Genomic DNA, 24,796 nt, shown 5'->3' with positions numbered 1-24,796 from the left:
CTCTCTCCTACCACGAATCCCACACCAAACTTGCGCTCCTTCATATGGCCACTGTAGTAAATGCCACAAGGACCTACTCGTCTCTGTCCTTGTCCCGTCCATCGCTTTCGATTTGAGATTATATGTATGTATGCATTTGTTTATAAATATTTACGTGCAATTACAACATTTATGGTTGCAAAGTTAGAAAACATTCTTCGTATAATTTAGTAGAATGCCGCCGTTTTGACAGTCCTTGCTCTGGTAGATAGTTCTCAGAAGAGCCAACCGGCGCAGAGAAAGCAAAACAACGCTATCTTTCATTTTGAGCACGAATGGCAATTTGTTGAACTCATCGGGACCGTGATAATAAGAACTATAATGATAATTTCTTTGCAGAAACTAATAGCATCTCAACAAAGTTATTCTAAAATATCTGTACTACAACTAATTTCCTACAGGGTATATAATGCAGCATACTCGTAAGCATAAATGTGATTGAGAATGAGAACTGCATTCCTCTAACCTTTGCGCTCTCTGGTGGGTGGATAATTCGGAGACGGGTTTTTATGACTTTACTGTGCGCCATTCCTTTGTATACAAAACAAAATTCCGCTGTAAACTGCCATTAGGCATACAAATCACGTGCAAGTGTGCATTTTCATGCATTTGAGCAAGTGTATGTGAACCAACAAAATACCTTTGTGCATTATGATATTTGAAAACAAAAAACTTTAGAGCGCATAAACAGGCTTGATTTATGTGTATAAGACGAATATGCTACCTTAAATAATAAATAGCATAAATTATGAACTAGACAGGGAGCAACTTTTGGTAACTAAAAGAAAACAAAAATGGTTTCACTCTGTATATTTTTAAATTATTTTATAATATTTTATATTTATGTGCAACATTTTCCTAAGTCTTGAAAACCTGCTCTTATTACACTCTCAAGTAAAAGTTGCTCAAAGATAATACTAGATCTTACAAAAGAGCTTGGCGATTAATAAGTGTAATCATAACCGCCATTTAACTTTTTCTTCTTTGCTCCTTTCTTTCAAAGATTTTTTCTGTCCCAACGCCATGTGAATAACTCGACACTCTGTACTCTACGAGGTGTGTTCAAAAAGTATCGCGAATTTTGTATTTTTTCAGAAATTATTTATTTATTCATTAATATCTATTTTGTTCCCTTCAAAGTAATCCCCATGAGATATTATACACTTGTGCCAACGGTTTTTCCAATCTTCGAAGCACTTCAAAAAATCATTTTTTTTTTTATCTTCTTCAGCTCCTCCTTCGATGCCGTCTTTATCTCGTCAAGAGATGCGCAACGTCGTCCTTTCATGGGCCTCTTCAGTTTAGGGAACAAGAAAAAGTCACAGGGGGCCAGTTCTGGGGAATATGGTGGCTGCGGCATCATTAGTGTGTCGTTTTTGGCCAAAAAGTCGCGCACAAGCAACGATGTGTGAGCAGGGGCGTTATTGTGGTGCAAAAGCCAATTTTTGTCACATTTTCTCGGCCTTCTGAGAACATTTTGTACCACCGATAAACGTTGCTTCCATCCAAGGTAGCTTCTCCGTATGCCACAGTCAAAATTCGGAATGCATCCGCGCACTTAATTTCGTTTTTCACACAAAATTTGATACAGGTTCTTTGATCCATTTTTTTGATTAGGTAAAAATCGAAGACGATCCAAAACACGTGCAAGCAAAGCAGCTGTCAACAATTAAATGAACATTCAAAATGGCCGAGCTTGTCGGCATAAGTGGGAGACATGAGTACCAACATAACGCCACAAAAAATTCGAAATTCGATATACGTAACCCGCGAAAATTCAAAATTCGCGATACTTTTTGAACACACCTCGTATATAACGAAATGTTGTTTGATATCAAATATTTTGCTCTGAAACTAAATAAAAATTGTGTAAAAGAGAAGAATACTCAGAAAGATAACCGTAAACCCCTCAATTTTTATATAAAAATCAACATTCTTCAATCGTGTTAAATTTTTTTATACGCTCTGCAAAAAACTTATAAAAGCATAGCTAACATATTACAAAATAATGTTTTCATGAATTAGAGGCTACAATCGAAAACGTTTTTTGTTTGTTGCGCAAGCTATATATCCACACTCAAGTTTACAAAACAAGATATATTTTATTTGTCCCTAAAGTAATTGAAGTACGTTTCTGCTCGCTACATACGTACACACTTCGCGTGTCGCGATATGTAAAAATGCAATTTTCGCATAAATTTACTATATACATACATGCGCTCTATTGGATTTTCTGAAAAAAAAAAAAACAGATGGTATGCTCCTAATACACTACTCAACAAATATGAGAAAACAATTGCTTCATGTGTAGAATTTCGGGATGTGATTACGAATTTAATTTCACAAATTTTCCATTACTTACAGCTATTTTTGTCATTTTAGTAAATGGTGGTCCTTTGGCGCCTACACCTCTTGACTATAACACAAAAAATTCTTCGCGTTAGGAAATTTAACAATAATTATCGGTTTTAGAAATCCAAAATTTGCAAGAAAAAGTCGCTAACAATACAGTTGTAAAATTACTGTAAGCTAAGTGCTTTATCAGACCAAAAGAGCATAGCCTCGGTTGCCATATTGCACATAACTCTTGATCACAAAGTTTTCTATAAGAAGACTTTCACAGGCCGAACCCAAGTCGATTTTGTGTTTCTAAACCATTTAAAAAACTTGTAATAAAACTGAATTTTGTTTATTCAATTTGACCATTTCATTAAATTTCACTAAAAATTTATTTGCACTCTACATGTATGATTTGAAGATATTCTTAAATTTTGAAGTGATGTAATTGACGTAATTAATCAGTAACAATATATATTGGGAGATTGCCTCATATATACACCGATAGCCTTGTAATATTATGGTATACATTGTATCGCTTAAATAAACACGCACTGATTAAGCTTAGAAAAAGTTTGTTGACTACCCTTTACAAGTAAATTAAATGCTTATCAATCAATTTTATTTATTTGATGTCAAATGGCCACTCACCAGTTGCAATCGAATGTGAGAAAAGCGAGATTTGCATTTTTTTCTATTAAAAACTGCCCACATTGTTGCAATTCTTGTCACTCATATTTCTCACTATCGCAAAATGCTTTTATTTGGGGTTGCCAAGGTGAACTGGCAGTGAAGACTTTCTTTTCTTTTTAGTATACTCAGTCTGATGCATTACGCATGCATGTTTAGTATATACATATGTAAGTATATATATGCATATAAATGAAAATATGTATTTAATATATGCAAACAAGGTGTTATTTGCAATATTTTATTGCCAACGGAAAATTATATTTAAACATGCAAATAAATTGGTCGGTGCAACAGTGCAACTTTTACTAAGTATTAGCGAATATTATACTTTGCCCTTACAGTTGCTCATCATTTGCACCATACAATACAACTATGTTATTTTTATAGTAATCATAAGACGGTTTTATTATGCAAACAAGTAAAAACCGGCAGCCAAATCAAGTTTCCAACTAGAACCATCAGAATAAGCAAGTCAGCTGACTGTCTTATTTCAAACAAGTTGCTAGCATTTTTACGTTTAACATCTTATGAGATTGCAATTGTTAGGTAGCATCGTTGAGAAACATGATCCCTTGATACTAGATGAAAAAAAGTTAAAAGTATTTTCTAACTGAAGAGCAAAACCAGTTATCTAATAATACAACCCATTATAAAAGCGCTTTATAATTGGTAAAATTCTGCCATTTTTCTACCTGGTTGCGTTTGAAACAAGAATTCCTAGTTGTAAACTGATATCTTTCCTGCCTAATTTGATGACTTTGTGCACATAAATGCAATTTTGTAAGTTAAGTCTTCTAATTAGAAACGACTTTGCTGCATATGGTTTTCTTAATTTATTTAAAAAATTTAGATTGCCACATTACATAAAACTATAAATTGGAATCAACAAAGTAACACATTTTATTTGAGATTAAGATAGAAAAAAACCACCATTATTAATTATATTTTTAAGAAAATGAGGTAAACACAAAGAACACCAAATTCAGTTTGGTCATATAATTAGAAACGACAGTAAAAACTTAAAAATATTTATATAAAATTGAAAAAATGTATTAACTTTTTAGTATTTTGTTGGATATCCCTTATTTTTAACAGCATTGTCTAGCTTTCGCGACAAACTTTGGATTAATTCTTGGCATGTTTGCATGATGCTGTTCCAACTTTTTTGAACCACTTGAAACAACTGGTCAATATTTCGCGGTTATTTTTTTGTCCTTAAGATCTCGTTTCACAATTGCCCATAAGCTTAATAAATTGGGTTAAGATCAGGACTTTGCGGAGGCCAATCCAAAACATCAATATTTTTATCCGAAAGCCAGGTTTTCAGTAACCTTGAAGTGTGTTTACGGTCATTATCGTGCTGGAAAATATAATGGAGAACGTAATGGAACCATATTCCTTTGAGAATATGCCAGTTCATTACATTTTTCAGAACGTTTTTGTATTGATGTTGGCCCATTATCCCTTAAACAAGCACAATTGGGCCAACACCACGAGAGGAAAAGGCTCCCCAAATCATAACAGATCCGCCACCATGTTTTGCTGTTTTCACAGTGTACCTAGGCTTCGACGAAATGTTGGGAGGACGTCTTACATACGTTTTTTCGTCGGACTTTATTAAATTGAACTTAGATTCGTCACTCCAGAGAACTCTATACCAGTATTATCGATTTTTCCTCAGCATTTCCTTTGCAAATCGCAATCGTTTCTTAATATTTTTTTGATACAAGCAGTTTTTTTTTTGCGCAATGCTCTCACGAAGCCTCGACTCTTCTAAACGCCTTCTTATCGTCCGAGCTGAGATTTCTACATTAAGTTCTTGTCCAGCCTTTATTTCATGCGAAGTCATGAAAGGCTTGTTTTTGCTCATCCTACAAATTATCCGGTCTTCTGCTGGAGTGCTTTTTCGAGGTCTGCTCTTCTTGGTAGGGGTTTCAAATTTCTTCGTTTTTTATACAATATAAATAGCTCCAAATACCATTTTCTTGGAGCAGGAAAACCTTTGTGCGATAGCTGACATTGACAATCTCTCTTTTTGAAAGCACCCTACAATTAACTCTCTCATTTTGGGAGTACATGACTTTTTTTTGCCCATTCTAATAATTAAAACTTTTTTAATTGAACATTATTTAATTGAAGTATACTCGCTTTATCGCTAAGTTCAAAAAAATCCAAGAATCAAAAGAAAAATCTGCGCGTTTCTAATTAGGTGGCCAGCCAAGGAACACAAACCGGAAAATAATTTTAATTGTTTCAATAATCAATCAGCAAATAGTCACGTGTTTACTTAACAATAACGTTCAAAGTAACGAATAACAGGGATTATAATCTACAGTACGCGTCTTAAAAAAAGTATACAGTGATTTGATTTTTTCTAACATATCGTTTCTAATTATAAGGCCACCCACCACTGTATATATCTATAAAAGAAAATAAGAGGCGACGAAAATTTTCTCTAAGGATGCCAACGCCACTTCAGATACCACCACTTACCATACTTTTTTTTTATCAAGTTTTAATGTTAAAGATTAAGTGGCAACTAAACTAAATTTCGCAAAGTGTCATTCAAAGACAGGCTCGAAAAGGACCTATTACATGGCTGGTATAGTGGGACCACGTACCAAACTCTCAGTGTGCAGGTTTTTAAGCATTTTGCTTGCTGAATTCTATGCCATTAACAGATGTACAAAGATTATTCAACAGAAAAACTATTATGGAGAACGAATTGTCATTCTCAGTGATAGTCAAGCGCCATTTCAGACAATCAAATCAGCAATGACACTGGACCCGCTCCTCGGGTAAAAAACAGCCCTTTTCTACAATTTTTTCTCATATAAACGATGAAATATTTTATTAGAATTTTTTTTTTGTTAGAAACATACCCTATTAACAAAGAAATTTTGAAATGTCCGGCGACCCCTCGGAAGAAAGAAAAAGCCCGCGTTGTCAGGAGAAAAACGCGTTTAAAGACGGCGCACTTAAACCAGCTAGCCTCGACCGCACAAGTTCTCAATGAAGTATCTCCGAAACTATTGCTCGGATCAAATTTAGGATGATATTCTGGAGGTTATATAATTTAACAAGATAATAAAAAAAATTCGATTTTATGTAAACCCATATAACCCCTCACTGAAAACATCTTACTAGCATAAATACCTAGGCATAGATGCATCAATGGAGATGATCTAGCCGATTCCCTGGCGAAATAAGGGTAGTTCCGATAAGACCGTTCTTCGCTATGGGCCCCACAATTTTGAGAGGAGCTATGGGAAGAGGAAAGGCAGCTTGTTGCATTGGTTACTGTATTATAGCTCTGTAGTGCAGAGAAACCAGATCCCAAACTCCTGGTCGATAACACATTACTGGGGCTTTACTCTTTGATTTGACTGGATTAAATGAAGTGTTGTAATAACAAGAGAGAGCACAACAGACGGCAGTCTATCTAAATTTCATAGAGTTGTCTCTATTATGCCATTGAAAGGTTAATTGAAAAGATGGTAATCAGTACACAGGGTAAGCCATATTTACGCCTTTGGAGAACATAAAATCGAATTCAGATCTATGAAACGCCATTGATCAGACAAAAAAGAAATGTTCCCAAAAAAGGCTAATTCAGCCATAATTTTCAAACAAAATGAATCGATAGCTGCCATACAAATCGACCGACCAAAGTTCTTGTAAAGAACATTTTGTATTTGTGGAGGATATTATATCTTCGGTTTCTCTTTTTTTTTTACTTATTATTTTTAATTTACTTACATTTTTTTAGCCACCGAACAGCCACGCACACCCAATCCACTCTTCAAACGCAGATTTTCGCTCGCCGCCAATCCATCTGCCACAACAATACTTACGCCGAGTACAAACACTCCAGGTGACGCACTCACCACAACACTCTTTGTAGACGGTTTCGATGCCGAGAACGCAAGTGATCAAGTGGCCAAATCGAGTGTACATACAAATCATTTCAATCAATTTGTGCACAACGCCGAAGATAATGAAGCACAAATACCACCACGAACTTTAACCAGCGGCATCAAGGCCTCACCACTGAAATCAAAGCCGCACATAGCAGTCACAACAACACATGCGCCAGTTGAGCCGCAGCAGCCATATGTGGAATCCATCACACGTCGTATGGGCACCGTAGCGGCAACCACAGAATTCACTGCATCGAAACGTAAATAAAATTTTCATTACGATGTTTTCCTAACAACTAACAGGAAATGAAATGAAATGGAAAATTGCAATATACATTTTAATTTCAGGAAAGTCTGTCGCCAGCAAACGAAGGCCACAGAAGTACACGCCCCCTACGCCACAAACATCGACTGAAAGCTTAGCGTCGCGACGCGGGCAGTCTGTGAAAGAGGCGGTGAACAGGCGACGGCCTAACAAATATGCCGCCAGCGACAGTTTTGAGCGACTAAATGGCAATCAGGCGGCACCGGCAAAGCCAACCCCACATGTCAGCAAGGCGAAGAGCAGCCATCGACAAGTCGTCGATTATGACTACTATGACGATGAAAATGAGCGCGTAGTTGGCAATACCGAAGGGCAACAGGTGCGTATGAAGAAGACACAAGTATTTTTTTTAGATATAAATATTTTTATTTTGCTTCAATTTAGTTGAAGGTGATTTTACATGGACGTGGCATAATCGAATGCCTGGATCAAGGCAATTTCCCGCATCCGCTGTCGTGTCGGAAATTCATTTCCTGTGCCAAATTCGAGACCGGTGGCGTGGTAGGCTGGGAATATACTTGTCCGAAGGGTCTCAGTTATGACCCGGTCGGTGGCATGTGCAATTGGGCAGCCGGTCTCGGCTGTAAGGAGTAATTGGCGGCGGCATTAACACTTTGAAATACATATTCTAAAAATAATATACCCTTTAAATATTGCTAGATACATACTATCGCACAAATCGAATTGCAATTTATAAATGCAAAAAAGAATACTCATTAAAGTAGCTCATTGAGAGTTTGACGTCTGCGCCGGAACTCCTCCACACTTCATTTTTCAAACGAAATTTCCTCTAACCCATGCAGTTATTTTATAGTTTTAATACAATTATGTGATTATCGTTTATTGTTTCTTTTTCCTTAGTCGTTTAAGCATAACTTTAAGTTTAAGCTAAAAGTGTTAAATTAAATTTAGTTGAATTTTGAAAATGAAAAATCTTGTAAATGCTAATACATATTGGCGAAGTGTTCGTTTATTGTAATTTATTTCAACTTACAACGAATTACTATACATATTTCTACTTTTCTATGCCAATACTCTATATATTTTATAATTTATAACCAATAAAAAGTAAAAATACATTAGTACATATAAATTTTATTAATACAATATTTAAAATACAAACGTGGACACTTGATTAAGCGCACGTTGTGAACGGCGACGAATCGCCTCTACACGATCTTCGTGTACACTCTCATTTACGGCTGCTATATTTTCTTCACTGCGTGTTCCATCCGATCGAATACGGGGTTTGGCGGAAGTAATAGGACTGATGTTCTTCCGCCGCGACTGTAGAGAAGGCCAGTGCATGAGCAAATCCAAAGTGAAAACGATGCTCATTGTCTTTTTCGACATCAAACACATCGTCCACCATGAATTTGTTCCTCCTGAACAAACCTTCAATGCCGACTTTTACGTGGAAATCCTCAACAGATTCAAACGAAAGATCAATCGGGTCCGAAAAGACATCGCAGCCAATTGGAAGTTGCACCACGACAACAGCCCGGCTCACACCGTCTTCTTGTTAACGCATCGCAGCCGGGTGACAGACAGCTCAGATTTGGGCCACCGAACTTTTTTTGTTTCCTTGCCTGAAAAGACCGATGAAAGGGGATCCAAGCAGCACGCACCTCGGCACTCAAGGCTATTCCAGAGAATGTCTTCCGGAACGCCTTCATAGATTGGAAATCGCACTGGCAGCGCCGCATCGACAAGAAGGAGCCTATTCTGCACGCTTTTTACAGAATTGTAACGATTGATTCAATATTTTTGTTTTTTAATCGACTCAGTCCTATTACTTTCCGAACAGTAAAATATAAAAACTAAAGATAATGCGAACTTTAAATGTAATCCACTACCAAAACTATCGATTATGAAAGATTTACTGACAACACTCATTTACGGTAAGTGGAGAAAATTTAGCACTTATTTGTTCTTTCTATTCTCGTGCTGAGAAAATGAAAAAAAGCGTTTGGCTGAAAAACTGTAAATAAATTCCTTGACCTATTTGTTAGTCCTCGTTTTATTCTAATAATTAAATTGGACTGTTTCTTACGAACACTGTTTTGTTTCGGATTTATCAAAAGTTGTACTCTTTTGGTCATTATTTCATCCAGAAACTCCAGCAATTCGGATTTCGAAGTGTTGAACCACATATCTTAACATCATCTTTCAGACATTAATGATCCTGAAAATATCAAATTGCCGATAAAAAAGCCAAAAATACTATCTGACTGTTCAAATATCCCAGTTCCAAGTTCTCACCTAGAGGATGCTTGTAAAATTTTGTATACGTACGCGAAAAAGTCGCAGAGGCAAACCTAGACCAGTTAGAAAATCAACTTTTAAAAGTTTATAGTTTAATGCCCTTTCTAACTGCTGCTGCTCCTCAGTGTCTACTACTCTAGCCAAATTAAGAAATATCGTTTTTTAATACCAATTGCGTTTATTTACAAACAGTTTTACAGCATCATATCGGAATTTAAGGGTATAGTTATAAAAAAAAAGTCTAATGTAAGGGAAATTAAATACGAATTAAATTTAAAGCTCTGCTATATACTTTTCCGCCTTCAACTGCACTTTAGTTGTTCGAAGAGATGCGGCCGGAAGTCTGATGTATGCCATGATAGGAGTTTTGTTTCTTCGCGGGTGCGCTCTTTCCGAATGGACTTTTAGCGTTTACTTGCAGAATGTAGTCACCTTCCAAATCGTAGTCAGCGGCAATACCCATATAAGCGCGTCTGCCATTGCCATTGTTGTTCTTATACTGTTGTAGGGATTCGGCTGCGACAGCTGGGAAGTTGCGATCATTACCTGGACGCACTGTCTCGGCGAAGTAACGTGTTGCACGTAAGGAAGCTTCGATTATGTTATCAGTGCCGGGCATGGCAATAGAAGGACCGTTAGGATAGAAATCAACATCACCGGCACGAGCAACGCTACCCAAGCCATAAGCAGAAGTGTGGATAGCATCAACGAAATCAGCATTGCCGCGAGCCAAGCCGACCAAAGTGTTGGGTTTGCGTGTAAAGATTTTTGAGGGATCCACGGCAGTGATACGACGCAACCTGTTTCCTGTTTGACGTGTGTATTGGCGAGCAGCAGCACCGGCAACATGAGCGCCAATACCTTGTGCAACAATATAGATCACTTCCTGGGGTACATCAGTTTGCGACGTAAGTTGAACCAAAGTGTTACCGATCGCAGCACCGACGCGGTTGATATCGAGCAGAACAAGTTCTTCGAAATTGCGTATGACGGCGCCCAAATCAATAACCACCAAATTACCACTAGGCTTGGTTTGTTTGCTGTTAAAAGATTCCTCGCTTGATGAAGTATCCTGTTCAGAGTCAGCGTATTGACCACCTTGTACTTGCACTTGTCCGTTGTAGGCCTGCAAATAAGCCTGAATGAGTTTCTGGTTGGCGCGTGCAGCATCACGCAGTTTCTGTTGTGGCAGACCAGTGATGAAAATGGTGACTTCTTGTTGACCGAAATGTGGTTGTTGTTGGACGGTGGATACCAGCTGATTCAATTTGGTGTTCACGCGCTGACCAGTGGGTGTGTAGGTGTAGACAGGAATATCGCTAGGACTGGGGGCATAACTGGGTTCCATTTTCCGGCTTAATTGCGACAAGTGGTCTACAAGTAAAATTTTCCTGCATTACCTTGAATCTTACATTCCAAAGCAAGCGCTTCAATACTTACAAATCTGGTTCACCAACTCGGCAGCCTCCTCAGCCGGCGTTTCCTGCAACTTTTCGAAAGTAATCTCATCCACTGAAGGCGCATTCTCCAATTCACGCGGAGAAATCCACTCAGTGGGTTTCAGGTTATCACGTATTGAGTTGCCTCTAGCGCATACTGTAGTTGCTGTAGCCAACACGGCCACCAAACAAAAAATACTTAAAGGACTCATGGCTCTTCGTTACCGTTTATGTCGTATGCCGGGAGCAGTCGAATTGAACTGTGGTGTTGCCGAAATAGAAAATATAGCTTTTATACCTTAAAGTTATTTGCGTAGCACAACTGAGAATGCTGAGAAAACGTTAATTCAGAGGGGTGCATTGAACTCGCTTTGAAAACTGCTGTTGCAGGGAAATAGAAATACTTTTATTGATTTGTAAATCATTTAAGGAACCGCTATCTACAACTACTGCTGCGCGTGCAATCGCAGCTTAGACGTAAGTTTCAATTATCTGTGCATTTTTTTTCGATTAAAGTAAAAAGTTAAAGAAGGAAAGTGATAAGCTCGCTTGCTAGACACCGACGGCTGCGAGCATTGCAACGTGCTGACATCAAACTATTGGTGTTTTTGTTTAGGAATTTTTCTTTATTTTTAATTTTTTTTTGTTATTTCCTTTTTATTTACTTTGTGTGCCACACACATGAGCTCGCGAAATTTCGGCGTTTTATATTACCAAAATATGTGAAATACTCTGAAAAACGACAACATATGGAAATATATTATTATTTTTATTTCAAAACAACCATTGCGTAACGGGCTATATGAAACCGCCTTTCCGTTATATTTTGTAAATAAAACACTTTTGTTTACGAAAAGCATGCAGATTACGAATTTTGTTGTTACGAATTCATTAAACAATATTAATTTAATGAACATAAATAAAAAAGGCAACAAGAAGTTGGAAATATGAGCAACCCAGCCAATCCGAATTGGTCAAGTTAAAATTGTGCACAATACAGAGCATTATGTTGACATATAACGAGTGATCCAAGTAGAGACACTTTTTCAATATCCTTTTTTACACAGATCACAGATCATTTCATCATGATTACGCCTTCGCTCAACTTATTGACCGAATTATTCGCTACATCAACATCTATCATGAGATCCAGCATTCATTATTGGATAATATTCGACCGAATAGACCACGTCCAGCACGCAGTGAAGAAAATATCTCAGGCGTAGCTGAGAGTGTACACGAAGACTGTGGAGTCGATTTTAAATTGAAAGCTTGTGCAAGAACTGAAACCGCTCGACCTTCACAAACGACATCTTTGCACTCTATGAGCTTTTGAATAGTTCCAAGAAGATCCGATGATCGAGGAAAATATTGTTCATCAATGAGGCTCATTTCTGGCTCAATACAAGCAAACATTTCCTCATTTAGGACCAAAAGCAACCTGAAAGGATTCAAGAGCTGCCATTCCATTCATAAAAACAACGGGTTAGTGTGGCTTGTGGACTGGTGGGATCATTTTCAAAAATTTTCAACATAACCGACTATTTGATGCCTAAAATTGAAGTCACTTCCCCACATCGCATCAATTGTTGGATTTATTGCGAGAACACTTCGGTAAGCAGATAATTTCACGTTTTAAGTCGGTCGAGTGGCCACCAAGATCGTGTGTTATCACATCGTTAGACATTAGTCAAAATGCTCGAACGAGACGCAGCCGCGTCCAACATTGGAAAGATATATTCTTAAAAAAATAAATGCCAGAAAATGTTCTTTCAAATTATAATAAACATTCCTCAATAAATTTGAAATTTCTGGGTCTTTTCTTTAAAAAGACTAGGGAAACTCGAAGTGGATCCCCTTTAGTATTATAAAAGAAATTATAGATCAATTTCAAATAATTGATTCGAAAAAAGGAAAACTGTTAAGTTCAGTTCCATTGAAGGTAAAATACTTTTCACAAATAAGAAAGTTTGCATGCAAAAATTTTATGTCGATCGATTCATCAGATTTAATTATTTGACCTATAAAGGTCCGATCTGCGAAATTTCTTCGGATATTGTCAAATTTCGTGAAGATATTTTGTCAAATAAAAAAGTTTTCCGTACAAGAACTTGATTTTGATCGCTGATGGTTTTTTTTTTTTTGTTTGTAGTAGCTACATATTATAGTGGTCCGATCTGAAAAGAATTAAATATATATCTAAACTCCGAGATCAACCAACCCTTTGGCTAATGCTTTGGTACATTCCTGCGATCAAACCCGACTTAAAAGAAGAGATATGCCAGCGTACTAAAGAGCAACGTATCATCAAAACAGATCAATCACTTGTTTGAGCTTGTCTAGTTTTTAAATAGATTTGAGGCGGCCATCTGTGCATTGTTGCCCCTCCGCCTTTTAGAGCTGGGAGGCTCCTGTGGATTTATTTTCCGGCTTTTCCGTTTCGCAGTTTAGGTGGTCGAAGGCGCTGCCTTTTCACTACCACACCTGATGGTTGGGATTGGAGCTCCAAACTTTGCTCTCGTTCGATGCAGGGGAGATAATACTGCGTTTAATCCTGTTTCGCGCAGCTACTTCTGGTACCTCAGGAGTCTTCCAAAGGGCATACAGGAAGCTAAACGACACACCCTATAACTGTAGCGGTGCTGACGTTGTCCTTAGCCGTCACCCGTGGCTGTTTTTTGTTGTGGTTGTAGTTTTCGGTTTAGTGTTGTTGTTGGGTTTTGTCTTCTTTTTCGTAGGACCCTTGGCTCAACGCAGTGAGCTGCCGTGTCGTAGCTGGTACGAGGAGATTCGCCGCGCCAGAGCCCCGTGACGCGGTAAGGCCACCGTCACTTCAAAATTCAGGCTGGTGTCGGGAAGGCTTCGTTTGAATACAGCCGAATTAACCTGCTGCCTGCAAATCATCCAATGGACACGGGAGTCGCACAAAACCCTGGACTAGGTGGTGGTAGCTCTAGTCACCGCAACAAAGCTTTGAACTCCCATTGTTTATAATTTGTTTCCACAAAGTTTTGGTTAGGCAAAAATAGTGCCAAATTGGTTTCTTTTACTTGTTGACGACAATCCATAATTTCAAAGTTGAGTTGTAAATTACGTACCGATTATTAGTATTGAAGTACCTACGATAGCGCAATAAATACATAAGCTCGTGACACCACGAACAAAATTAAATTAATGAATTTTCTTAACACTTTTAGTGCGGGGCGAAATAGCGGTGCTTATGCGAAAAACCCGGCCGAATTTCACAGTTTTACAAGAGTTCGGGAAAAATGCTTGTAAAAACCAAAAGAGAAACAATATTTACATGGTTCAAAAAGCTGCGTATTACCTTGTAATGAAATTAGATACAGTAGCGTTAGATACAGCAGCGATATATCGGCTCCCAGCACTAAAAGCGTTAAAGTCTTTATTTAAATTATTTTGTACAAACGATGACTGTTAAAGTATGTTAAGATTGAGGCACAGGCATTAGTAAAAAAGAGGATGTTCTTTTCTGCAATCAGTACCTATTTTTGGTAGCATTGTGGTCTTTGCGGGACATTTGTAAGCAAATGAATTTGCACTTTTTCTTAGATATTTGTTTGTGGTTGAAAATAATGTACAATGGTATACTATTATATTAAGATATTTTTATCATATCTTTACAACGTTTTATAAGTTTCTTTCATCTGCCGTTTGATTGATTATCTCAGTTTATTTCATAAGTACCATCACATCACTTTCAAACTCCACAAAATAATGTTTCTACTCAAACGCAAACAATAAATTGCAAAGATCAGTTGGTTAGCTACCCTACCTAGGTTCTAAACTATATGAACTCGGAAATTATGCTTTAGATAATATAGTAATAGGCAGTTTATTTAGTACGGATACTTAAAAACATTAGTTGATTTTTGTACCAAATAAAAAGACATTGAAAAGATAGCTAGGAGCATTGAACATTTTGCACTAACTAAAAGAATCATATTTTACTATTCAATGCAATCAGTAGTTTGGAATCTAGAATACCATATGTGAGCAACAAAAAGTAATAAACTACTTACACGTAGTAACTATATACATACGTGAGTTATCTCTTAGAGGCAATCACGCTGCACAGGTTGGCTCGTTTAGCCCTTATCACTTGCGACAGCGCATCACATTTTGGCAACAAAGTTGATTATAGATTCGTGTTGTTGTTGCACCGACCGGCAAATACTGCAATTCAGCCAAATTGCACGCGCAACTTTGCCGTCCACTAGCACTCGTTCAAGGTGCGGTCAACGCCCTTCTGCAGTCATATACTCAGAATATAATCTAAAATATATATACATAAATGTATTTACTTATATGCGCTATGAAACTTTTTGCAAACAATTGTATAAGGTGTATGTCTAAAGTTTCTATATGTTTCTATGTATATATAGGGCTTACAAAGGTAGACTGCATTTTCGTATATAAATCATCGACAATTAAGTTATAGGCACAGTTCAAACCGATTTGCAAAAGTGATCAGTATGAATCCTCTAAAGATTTTCTGTTTTATGGCTTTCGTATTAGCCATTGCTAATGCTTCACCCAAGCATGGCAAGAACAAGGACAACATGAATAGCTTAAAACCTGTGGATTGGTTATCGGCCTCTGAATTAGAATCGATGCCATCATTCGAGGATATCACTTTGCAACAGTTGGAGAACATGTCAGTAGAAGATGCCGAGCGTAAAATTGAGAAGCTGTGTAAGTGTTACAAATGGTTACATTAATTCTAATTTACTAGAAAATATAATATATATACTTCCTTTAGATCACTTGTCACAAATTAATCACGCTCTAGAACCGTCCTTTGTTCCGAGCCCCAGTAATGTGCCTGTTATCTTGATGAAACCCAATGGACAGCCCGAGCGTACCAATCTCAATGAACTAGTCCAAACGGCCAAGCAACAACCGAACTTTGGCGATGAGGAAGTCACCATTTTCATCACTGGTTTGCCACAGTCGTCCCCTTCTGTTGCAAAGGCAAACAAAAAGTTTATCCAGGCTTATATGCAGCGCTACAATGGACAGCGTCGACCAATCAGCAATAACCAGGACTATGACTATGGCAACAATAAGGACAATGAAGGTGCCACTTCAAGTGAAGAAGATTACAGTGAATCATGGAAGAACCCCAAACCCACAAAGGGCAACCTTGTGGTAAGTTTTAACACCAAATGTGTATTATATGATTTTTCTATCATTATCATTAACTATTTTCTGTTTACTCATTTAGGTCATCAACTTGGGCTCCACCCTCACCAACATGAAACGTTTGGCTCTTATCGATGTAGAACAAACCGGTAACATGATCGGTAAAGCTCTCGTCGAAATGACCAACGAATGTGATGTACCACAAGAGATCATTCATATTGTTGGACAAGGTGTTGGTGCACAAGTTGCCGGTGCTGCTGGACGTCAATACAAACGTTTGACAGGTCATCAATTGCGTCGTATCACAGCTTTGGACCCTGCAAAATTGTTCGCTAAGGACAAGGATTTGTTAACCGGTTTGGCTCGTGGTGATGCTGACTTCGTGGATGCCATTCATACTTCGACTTGTGGAATGGGAACACGCCAACGAGTTGGTGATGTCGACTTCTACGTCAACGGTCCAGCTTCCACTGCTCCAGGCGCTACCAATGTAATTGAAGCAACTATGCGTGCAACTCGTTACTTCGCCGAATCTGTACGCCCAGGTAATGAACGTAACTTCCCTGCTGTCGGCGCAAACTCAATTGACCAATACGAAAATAACGATGGCGCTGGCAAACGCGCTTATATGGGTATTGCTACCGATTTCGATTTGGAGGGTGATTATATTCTGAAGGTGAATTCAAGGAGTCCTTTCGGCAAGAGCACTCCCGCTCAAAAGCAAAGCACTTATCATGGCCAACACCAGGCATGGAAAAGCGGCAAAAACCAGAACAATTAATAAGCTAATAATTTAGCAACTGGGATCTCCCATCGAAGATTAGAAGGATACTTTACTTTTTAACTAATAATTTTTGTACCTTTTTGAATTTTCATAGAAAATAAACTAAATATTTTTCATGTAAAAATAGGCTTATAGTAGCAATTTTCGGGAATTTGAATGTACTTACGATTTCTTTGCTACTTCAAAATACCATAGAGCGCATTAATTTCTATACTATCTTATATAGAAACTCAGTCTATTTCATATTTATTTTCCCTTTGCAGTCACATAAATTTATAAATTAAGTAGAAAATATTTCATATCACCTATTGATTCCAGACTATTTCCAGTACAAAACCATATTTCAAAATTTTTCTAACTCTTATTGGAAGTTAGTAGTATAAGGGTCAGTCACTTTTTTTCACTACCGCCCCAAAACGCTTTTACAGGTTTGGTATCACATATTGCCCATTGTGGGAGCAAGATCTACGAAATTCAGTAGAAGTTCTACATTTTTAACGTTCAGAGCCATTACATGAACTTCATACCAGTGAAAAGTCCTTTTGAGCACATACTTTCTAAGAAAATACAAGTACATTAAACATTCTAGAGGAACACTTTCAACTATACCTATTAATGACTTTTTTTGGCGTTGAAATGGTTCGATTCAGAAGCACATAGAAATACCTCCTCTGCCAAAGTTCCTTCTACATCTACCAAGCTTCAATCTCATCTTCAGATATACAATACTACTTTTCGCATAGCCAATTCATATACATATAATGTATCCACATACACAAATAAAACTTTAGTAGCGTAACCTTCAGAAGCCTCATTCTTTAGCCCGCATCACTTTTTATCAAAAAAGTTGTTTAAAAACCAAATAATTTATGGCCACAGTTGAAACCGATTTTTAAGCGTGAACCAATATGCAATTGCTGAAGATTTTCTCTTTTATGGCTTTAGTATTAGCCATCGCTATTGCTTCCCCCAAGCAACTGCTTCAACTATATGAAACAATACGAAAATAACGACGGCTCTGACAAACGATGTCGCTACCGAATTCGGTTTGGAAGGCGATTATATTTTGAAGGTGAATGAAAAAAAAGAGTAATTTCGGCAAGAACAAAAACTAAGGCACTTATCATGGTCAACATCAGTCGTGAAGAAGCGATTGAAACCATAAGCAGGATTAATATAACATGCATTGGCTCTGTGAGATTAAACTAATTATTACTAAAATTTTTTTCCTTATTGAATATACATATGTACATGCAAAATAAAATCAAAATTTCTCATGTAAAAATATGCTTATTGAAGAAAACTATCAAAATATTCTTACTGTGTTCCCAACCAATTTCAGGTGTATATAACGACAAAGCTCATATCTAGTTTATAAGGAGAGTTATGTTTATTAAATGTTTAATTTTACTTTGCCTTTGAAAATCATTCAGCTCTTGTTGAACTTTATTCCATATATTTTTGCACAGCCGTTAAAAAAAATGTACACCTTTCTATTATTAAAATATATAAGTATTAAAATATACTATTAAGTATTACAAGAATATATACATATATATATGGCATGCATTTATGAATAAATGCTTATATTTACAATCAATCAAATTGTTGCCAACGTTCTTCCTCCTCATGTCTAAATGCTTTACGTTTTGATGGTGGACCGACGGGTTTTCGTATTATTTGATTGCTACGAACGTATGTTTCAGGGTTATAATTTCCAGATTCGGTGTCATCCCAATTTTCCTCACTTTCAATTGGGTCATGCTTCAGAAACTTCATCTCATCAACGTATTTATAATGTGTAATTATTTTACGATCAGGACAACTCACTAAATGCAGCTAAAATTTAACACATTATTACAAGTTTAAGATCGCTATTCAAAAATCTTACCTCGAACTCGGGCTTTGGCACCAAATGTAATTGATTCAGTGGACACTTTTGTAATTCCGCATGTGGATAATTCGAACGGCATTTAATTAGATGTAATTGCAAGCGACTCCTTAAGACACGATGTGCATTATTGTAGGTACAAGTAACAAAATCACCTGTATTTTTCTCCATTTGGCCCACTACAGTTCAATTAACTGACAATCAAGTAAATATTTTAAATTGTTTGTGGATTAAAAACTGTCGATTCGTGTAGACCCAGTTGCCAACTATTCAGTCTCCAAAAATAAATAAAACTAAAAGCATTTATTTAATATTGTTTTTTCTATGCAAATTGTATATAATTTGTATTATTCTTTTTGATAATATAAATAAATATGTAAAACAAGATTAGTAGATAGAAAATTTAATATACTTAAAATTTTATTTCAGTCTTGTCTTTTTTACATATATACTTCATAATACAAATTTTTGTACCTTTTATAAAAACAAAATATTTCATGTCCTTACCAATGCAGCTGATGTTTTAAAATAGCTTTTCAACATTTCAATGTGAGATTTAAAAAACAAAGTACTCAGTTAATTTTCAGAGGGTTAATTCTTTAGACAAAAAGTTGGCAATATTTTAATTTTGGTTACAGCAGAACGCAATATTTGACGAAGACTATTGAAATTTTGTGGTCTAAATAAAAACATTTATGCATATTAATATACAATTACTTTGTTTATGTGAATTCTTTTAGCATTGTATTAGTTGTTTTCTGAAGTTTTGACATATACCAAAAATCTTTCAAAAAACAGTTCAAACATTTTTAAGTAAGACAATCTTTACAAATATAAATACGATTGTTTACAATTGTTTAATTTGTTGTGTATAATAGCATTATTATAATTTTTTTATTAACTTAAAAGCACTTTACATCACATCACATATTATTTTGAAACAATTTACAATCAATTAGTAGCTTTGGATAACATTAAATCGAATATAAAAAATGTGTAATTTTACGAACATTACTAAAAAATATTAAGTTTACATACATGTATAATTTTAAATTCTGTCCATGACTACGGAGTTGTCAAAACAATATAAAGGTATTGTATTGCCATTAGAATTACTAAGGTTTAGTATTTAGTCATTTTTACCCTTCTACTGTAAAGTAATTGTCCAATTTAAGCCTAATGAAGGGAACATCATCAGGTTTTTTATTGGTTTAATTCATTGTTCCGATTAATTCCCATTAAACGAAGTCTTTCATTTGAACGAAATTGTTTTTTAACAGACTTGGAATGTCCTCGTAAATTTCGAAGAACTTGAGCATTTTCAGCATACTCCTGTGGATTATAGGTTAGCACGGGCGGCAAGTCATCCCAATTTTCTCCGGTTTCCAATGGATATCCTCGTGTTTGTGATGATGTAATCACCCTATCCGCTGCAGCTTGTTCTTCTCTGCGCCTATAATGCTCATAACCAGCGCGGTCAGGACAATTTTGGACGTGCCACTAAAAAAAAGTATTTATATATTTTTGATACTCATATTTACGCTAAATAAATAATATCTTAATACATACATCAAGCTCCGGCCCATTAAGGATATGAGTCACATTGAAAGGGCACGTCACCTTGGAAACATGTAAAAAATTCTTCCGGCATCGCACCAGGTGCACCTGAAAACGTTTTTTCAAAATCGAATGGAATGCAACGTATGGGCATTGTACATGTTCATCATGGGTATTCATTTTTTTCGTGTTCCCTAAGCTCTTTAATTGCCCTTTCTAAAACAAACAACGTGAACAAATAACTTTCATAACGGTATAATTTATTTTACTGAAATAATATTGAACTAGCAAAAACAACAACAAAACGTAAACCCATTACTCAGTGTAATCCTTATATACCAGATCGGAAAAAATACATATGATAAAATTCACAAACAGAAAAAGATATATGCACCTATTGATAACTAACGAAAAATAAAAGTAACGAAAACTAATTGCTTTATGGGGACCAAATTTAAATACCAACAGCTAAAACAAATTCAACTTCTTATATTCTAAACAAAACTGAAATCACTTCCGGAAAACGCTACTGCGCCACTACTGTCGTAAACAAACCAAGCGAGAATGTATATTGTTACGGATTTATCGATAAATCATCTACGTTGAAACTCTACCTTGATTCAATCACTAGATTGATAAATAAAAGACTCAAATTAATGGCTAATTCAAACAAGACGCTTTATTACTCATTATCCGAGCTTACAACTTTTTACTTAGATAAACAAGTAGTTGTTTTAATGTTATTCTTTGTGTGATTTATTCAATATGATTTATTTTTCTCAGTGTGAAAAACAGTGCTGCCAAACTCTTATTGTTTACATTATTTGACATTTATCCGTTGCATACAGAGAACGTATAATATATTATATATTATATTATATTAACATGTGCGCTCTACAAATGAAAACAATGTGCATTCTTTTGTAGTTTCTTTAATTATTTTGAATATTGTATTAAATTTAAGTGTTCAACATGCCACCCGTATCACAGGAAGGTAATTGTCTCATATACCGAGGCAGCAATTTTCTCAAGCAGGTAAATTTCATTGGGATTGACGTGAGCATTTGAATTACTAATATGGATTTTGATTCCTGTTTAGCGCCTTATACTGTCTTGCCTTAGCGGAAAGCCTGTACAAATAACACAAATTCACATAGACGATGAAACGGCTCCCGGTTTGCGTGAATATGAAATAGGTCTAATAAGGTTACTTGATAAGCTAACAAATGGTACCAAAATTGAACTCAATCCCTCGGGCACCTCTGTTCTGTTTACACCGGGTCTCTTGCACGGTGGTGTGTTGCATCACGATTGCTGTATTCAACGTGGCATGGGCTATTATTTGGATGCGTTAATAGCTCTTGGTCCGTTTTGTAAAAATCCCATAAATGCAACTTTAAAAGGCGTAACAAATAGTAAAGACTCACCATCAGTAGATCACATAAAAGGTTCAGCAATTCCTGTTCTTAAACGATTTTTAGTTGTGGATGAAGGATTAGAACTTAAAGTTGTTAAAAGAGGTGCAGCACCTCTTGGTGGTGGTGAAGTACAATTCCGATGCCCGGTACGTAAGAACTTACGTTCTCTGCAATTCCAATCTCAAGGCATGGTTAAGCGTATTCGCGGTACCGTATACGCATGCAAAGTATCGCCTGCAATGGCCAATCGCACTGTGGAAGCGGCAAAAGGTGTAATGTTAAAATTTCTTCCCGACGTATATATATACACTGATCAAAATCGTGGTAAAATGTCTGGTAATTCACCTGGTTTTGGTATTTGTTTGATAGCAGAAACAACTGATGATGTTTGTTATGGCGCTGAAAGCATCTCAAACAGCAGAGAAGACGTAAGGCTTTCATAAGATAATGAAATTTTTGTGATTTTGTATTTAACTTATTATAGGGGAAAGATCCTTCTGTACCTGAAGATTTGGGGCGCGAAGCTGCAATGAAATTACTTGATGAAATTTATCGGGGAGGCTCTTGTGATTCATCGTACCAATGGCTTGTCACCCTATTTATGGCTCTGAGTCAGAAAAATGTTTCAAAATTTTTGACAGGTAACGTGGTTTTGTGTAGTGCAATTAAAGTAAATTATTTAATTAAAATGTTTTATTGCAGGCCCACTCTCTACTTATACAATACATTTCCTACAAAATTTGCGAGACTTCTTTTCAATAACGTTTAAGCTAGAAAATCCAGAAAATGATGACGAAGAAGACGCCTTGCCAGGCGCCCAAAAAGTGCTGATGACATGTGTTGGCATCGGTTATACGAATATAAGTAAACGTGTCAACTAAAAATTTAAAAATTATTGTTTATATTTGGTGCATAAATGTGTTATGAGTCTATTATGCCGGTCATTTCTACATTTTATATCAAATAAAATATGTAATCTTCAGAAAAACCAAACTTTTTATGGTGGTTATGGGTTTAACAATCTTAAAACCGTTTGTTTAGCTTTTTTGCTACTCAAAATGTCTCAAAAATGTTCGTTTAATATTCCGAACTATTTTGTTATTATTATTCTGTGCAACAACAATTGTTTGGCAGTGCAACCAAGTTTGATAGAAGAATTGTGAACTTAAATAATTTTGAAGCATACGAATAGAAATAATTTTTAAATTAATTGTAAATGTTCAGCATAGCGTAAATGATCTGAATTTTTTTTTATTTTTTAATTCTACTTTACCGCCCATGCTTGCAACATTAAGCTTCGATGAAACGAAGGATCTGTATAATTTTTGTTTTAACCTGGCTCCATTGAAAAAAGTTTCCACACACGGCAACATTAGAAGAAAAATAATTGGTAGCACATGCTTTTAAAACGAACAGAACTAATTGTTACATACATTAATAACAGAGATAATATTCCGATTTAATTTGTTTTTGAGTACAGATTTAGAATTTTGGCAACTATATTTACAATAATAGGAATCCTTAATAATGCTTTCCTTAGAGAACGATGATGATGTAGTAGTGTGTCCTTACAATCCAGCGCATCGGCTGTTACGGAAACGGTTGCAACCTCATCTCATCAAGTGTCGTGAGAATTATCCACAACTTGAGCTTCAAAGGTGTCCATTTAATAATACTCATCACATACCTGAACCAGAGTTCTGTGTAAATAGTATATTTATGTATATTTATTTGGAACATTTTAATTTTTTATGAAAATATTACTTTTTAGCTTCATGTTACAAACTGTCCGGATCGAAAACTCATAACACAATATAAATACGACGCCCCAGAACCAAAGGAAGAAGAACGTGTTTCTCATGCACCGATTGAATGCGAAGAAAATTGGGATGATACAGAAGTTGATGATTACGATCCTCAGAAATTCATAAAGGAGAAAGAGGTTCTGCGTCAACCCATGGGAATTGCTCCAGCAGAACGAAAAGAGTTTATTAAAACAGAACGTAAACGTTTGGGCGATGAAGAGAGTTATAGTGAAAGTGACGATGATTATAAAGACGAGGTGAGAAAAGGAAATTCATTAGCTGATATTTCTAAAAAAGATGAGAACGGAAAACTAGGTTCAATTAAGCGGATACGCTCCATTTCGCCGTCACCTCCGCGTCAGAGTCGAAGTCGTTCTTCATACTACGAACGTACTCATGTACGTGGTGGGCATATACCACCTACTCAAATACCACCGCGAATTTCTTTTGCATCTAGTAGCAACCGATATTCCAACGACCATATTCAGCCATTGCCAACACCATATGACATTGATGACGATCCTTATTATAATAGCGGCAATGGTGCCTCTTTTCAGATAGGCAATTACAGCAGTAGTAATAGCAGCCACAATCCTCCTTTTATCGCTTATCCTACTCGCATGCCATATTTTAATAACGACAATGGTGCCTCTCATCAGATAAGCAATTACAACAGTAGTAACAGCCACAATCCTCCTCTTATCGCTTATCCTACTCGCATGCCATCTTATGGGCGTGGTGCTTACCGTGGGTACAATAATGATCGCGGAAATTCGTCACGTTATAATGACCGTTATTAAATTTATACCTGTATATAGTTTAATTCGCGCAGACTGACAAGTATTTACTATAGAATATTTTAAATTTTTTTCTTTAAAAAATACTGTCAGATACCACAATAATTCTACGCTTCTATAATTACCTTACGATTATGCACATTTTGATATACATTTTCTGGTAATGTTAATTTTTAACTGCAGCAAACATGTTTAATAAATTTTATTAGGAGCATATCGTCACCTGAAATGCAAAATAACGTAACATTTTCGGAAATTTACAGTGGTATGAATGAAACACGAAATAAAATGGAACATGAGTGAAGCAAACTTTTAATATTGGTTGAAACTGATTTATATCTGAGCGCAGAACCTGAAAAT

The 24,796-nt window shown here is 36.2% G+C and overlaps 7 protein-coding genes across 7 annotated transcripts in view; 4 read left to right on the top strand and 3 right to left on the bottom strand.

Annotated features, from left to right (window-relative positions):
* Positions 1 to 7,993, top strand: part of LOC108967944 (mucin-5AC-like) — a 25,139-nt gene extending 17,146 nt beyond the window's left edge. Inside the window, exons 3-5 of the mRNA XM_018931645.1 lie at positions 6,839 to 7,249; positions 7,338 to 7,633; positions 7,699 to 7,993. Of these exons, the coding sequence (XP_018787190.1) occupies positions 6,839 to 7,249; positions 7,338 to 7,633; positions 7,699 to 7,908 (917 nt within the window). The 3' untranslated portion in view covers positions 7,909 to 7,993. The remainder of the gene's footprint in view (positions 1 to 6,838; positions 7,250 to 7,337; positions 7,634 to 7,698) is intronic.
* Positions 7,994 to 9,737: 1,744 nt separating this feature from the next.
* On the bottom strand, positions 9,738 to 11,300 carry LOC108968025 (vitellogenin-2-like). The gene is made up of 2 exons (XM_018931745.1): positions 11,020 to 11,300; positions 9,738 to 10,953 (listed from the first exon to the last, which is right to left on the bottom strand). The coding sequence occupies exons 1-2, from the start codon at positions 11,228 to 11,230 to the stop codon at positions 9,893 to 9,895; spliced, it is 1,272 nt and encodes a 423-aa protein (XP_018787290.1). The 5' UTR covers positions 11,231 to 11,300; the 3' UTR covers positions 9,738 to 9,892.
* Positions 11,301 to 15,468: 4,168 nt separating this feature from the next.
* On the top strand, positions 15,469 to 17,092 carry LOC108968068 (vitellogenin-1). The gene is made up of 3 exons (XM_018931835.1): positions 15,469 to 15,734; positions 15,802 to 16,190; positions 16,267 to 17,092. The coding sequence occupies exons 1-3, from the start codon at positions 15,515 to 15,517 to the stop codon at positions 16,963 to 16,965; spliced, it is 1,308 nt and encodes a 435-aa protein (XP_018787380.1). The 5' UTR covers positions 15,469 to 15,514; the 3' UTR covers positions 16,966 to 17,092.
* A 1,242-nt stretch (positions 17,093 to 18,334) lies between these two features.
* On the bottom strand, positions 18,335 to 19,118 carry LOC108968003 (gametocyte-specific factor 1 homolog). The gene is made up of 2 exons (XM_018931720.1): positions 18,860 to 19,118; positions 18,335 to 18,807 (listed from the first exon to the last, which is right to left on the bottom strand). The coding sequence occupies exons 1-2, from the start codon at positions 19,028 to 19,030 to the stop codon at positions 18,565 to 18,567; spliced, it is 414 nt and encodes a 137-aa protein (XP_018787265.1). The 5' UTR covers positions 19,031 to 19,118; the 3' UTR covers positions 18,335 to 18,564.
* Positions 19,119 to 19,845: 727 nt separating this feature from the next.
* Positions 19,846 to 20,759, bottom strand: LOC108967992 (gametocyte-specific factor 1 homolog). The gene is made up of 2 exons (XM_018931708.1): positions 20,429 to 20,759; positions 19,846 to 20,359 (listed from the first exon to the last, which is right to left on the bottom strand). Exons 1-2 carry the CDS (start codon positions 20,594 to 20,596, stop codon positions 20,063 to 20,065), a joined length of 465 nt encoding a protein of 154 aa, XP_018787253.1. The 5' UTR covers positions 20,597 to 20,759; the 3' UTR covers positions 19,846 to 20,062.
* Positions 20,760 to 21,309: 550 nt separating this feature from the next.
* On the top strand, positions 21,310 to 22,821 carry LOC108967977 (probable RNA 3'-terminal phosphate cyclase-like protein). The gene is made up of 4 exons (XM_018931689.1): positions 21,310 to 21,451; positions 21,516 to 22,262; positions 22,319 to 22,475; positions 22,537 to 22,821. Exons 1-4 carry the CDS (start codon positions 21,389 to 21,391, stop codon positions 22,713 to 22,715), a joined length of 1,146 nt encoding a protein of 381 aa, XP_018787234.1. The 5' UTR covers positions 21,310 to 21,388; the 3' UTR covers positions 22,716 to 22,821.
* Positions 22,822 to 23,263: 442 nt separating this feature from the next.
* On the top strand, positions 23,264 to 24,671 carry LOC108967986 (protein D7-like). The gene is made up of 2 exons (XM_018931701.1): positions 23,264 to 23,538; positions 23,606 to 24,671. Exons 1-2 carry the CDS (start codon positions 23,362 to 23,364, stop codon positions 24,437 to 24,439), a joined length of 1,011 nt encoding a protein of 336 aa, XP_018787246.1. The 5' UTR covers positions 23,264 to 23,361; the 3' UTR covers positions 24,440 to 24,671.
* Positions 24,672 to 24,796: the final 125 nt, after the last annotated feature.

Source organism: Bactrocera latifrons, unplaced genomic scaffold (assembly GCF_001853355.1).
Source record: "Bactrocera latifrons isolate USDA-ARS-PBARC rearing strain unplaced genomic scaffold, ASM185335v1 scaffold_20, whole genome shotgun sequence".
Lineage (NCBI taxonomy): Eukaryota > Metazoa > Arthropoda > Insecta > Diptera > Tephritidae > Bactrocera > Bactrocera latifrons.
The sequence above is the reverse complement of the archived record's forward strand: the minus strand, read 5'-3'. Positions and strand labels throughout refer to the sequence as shown.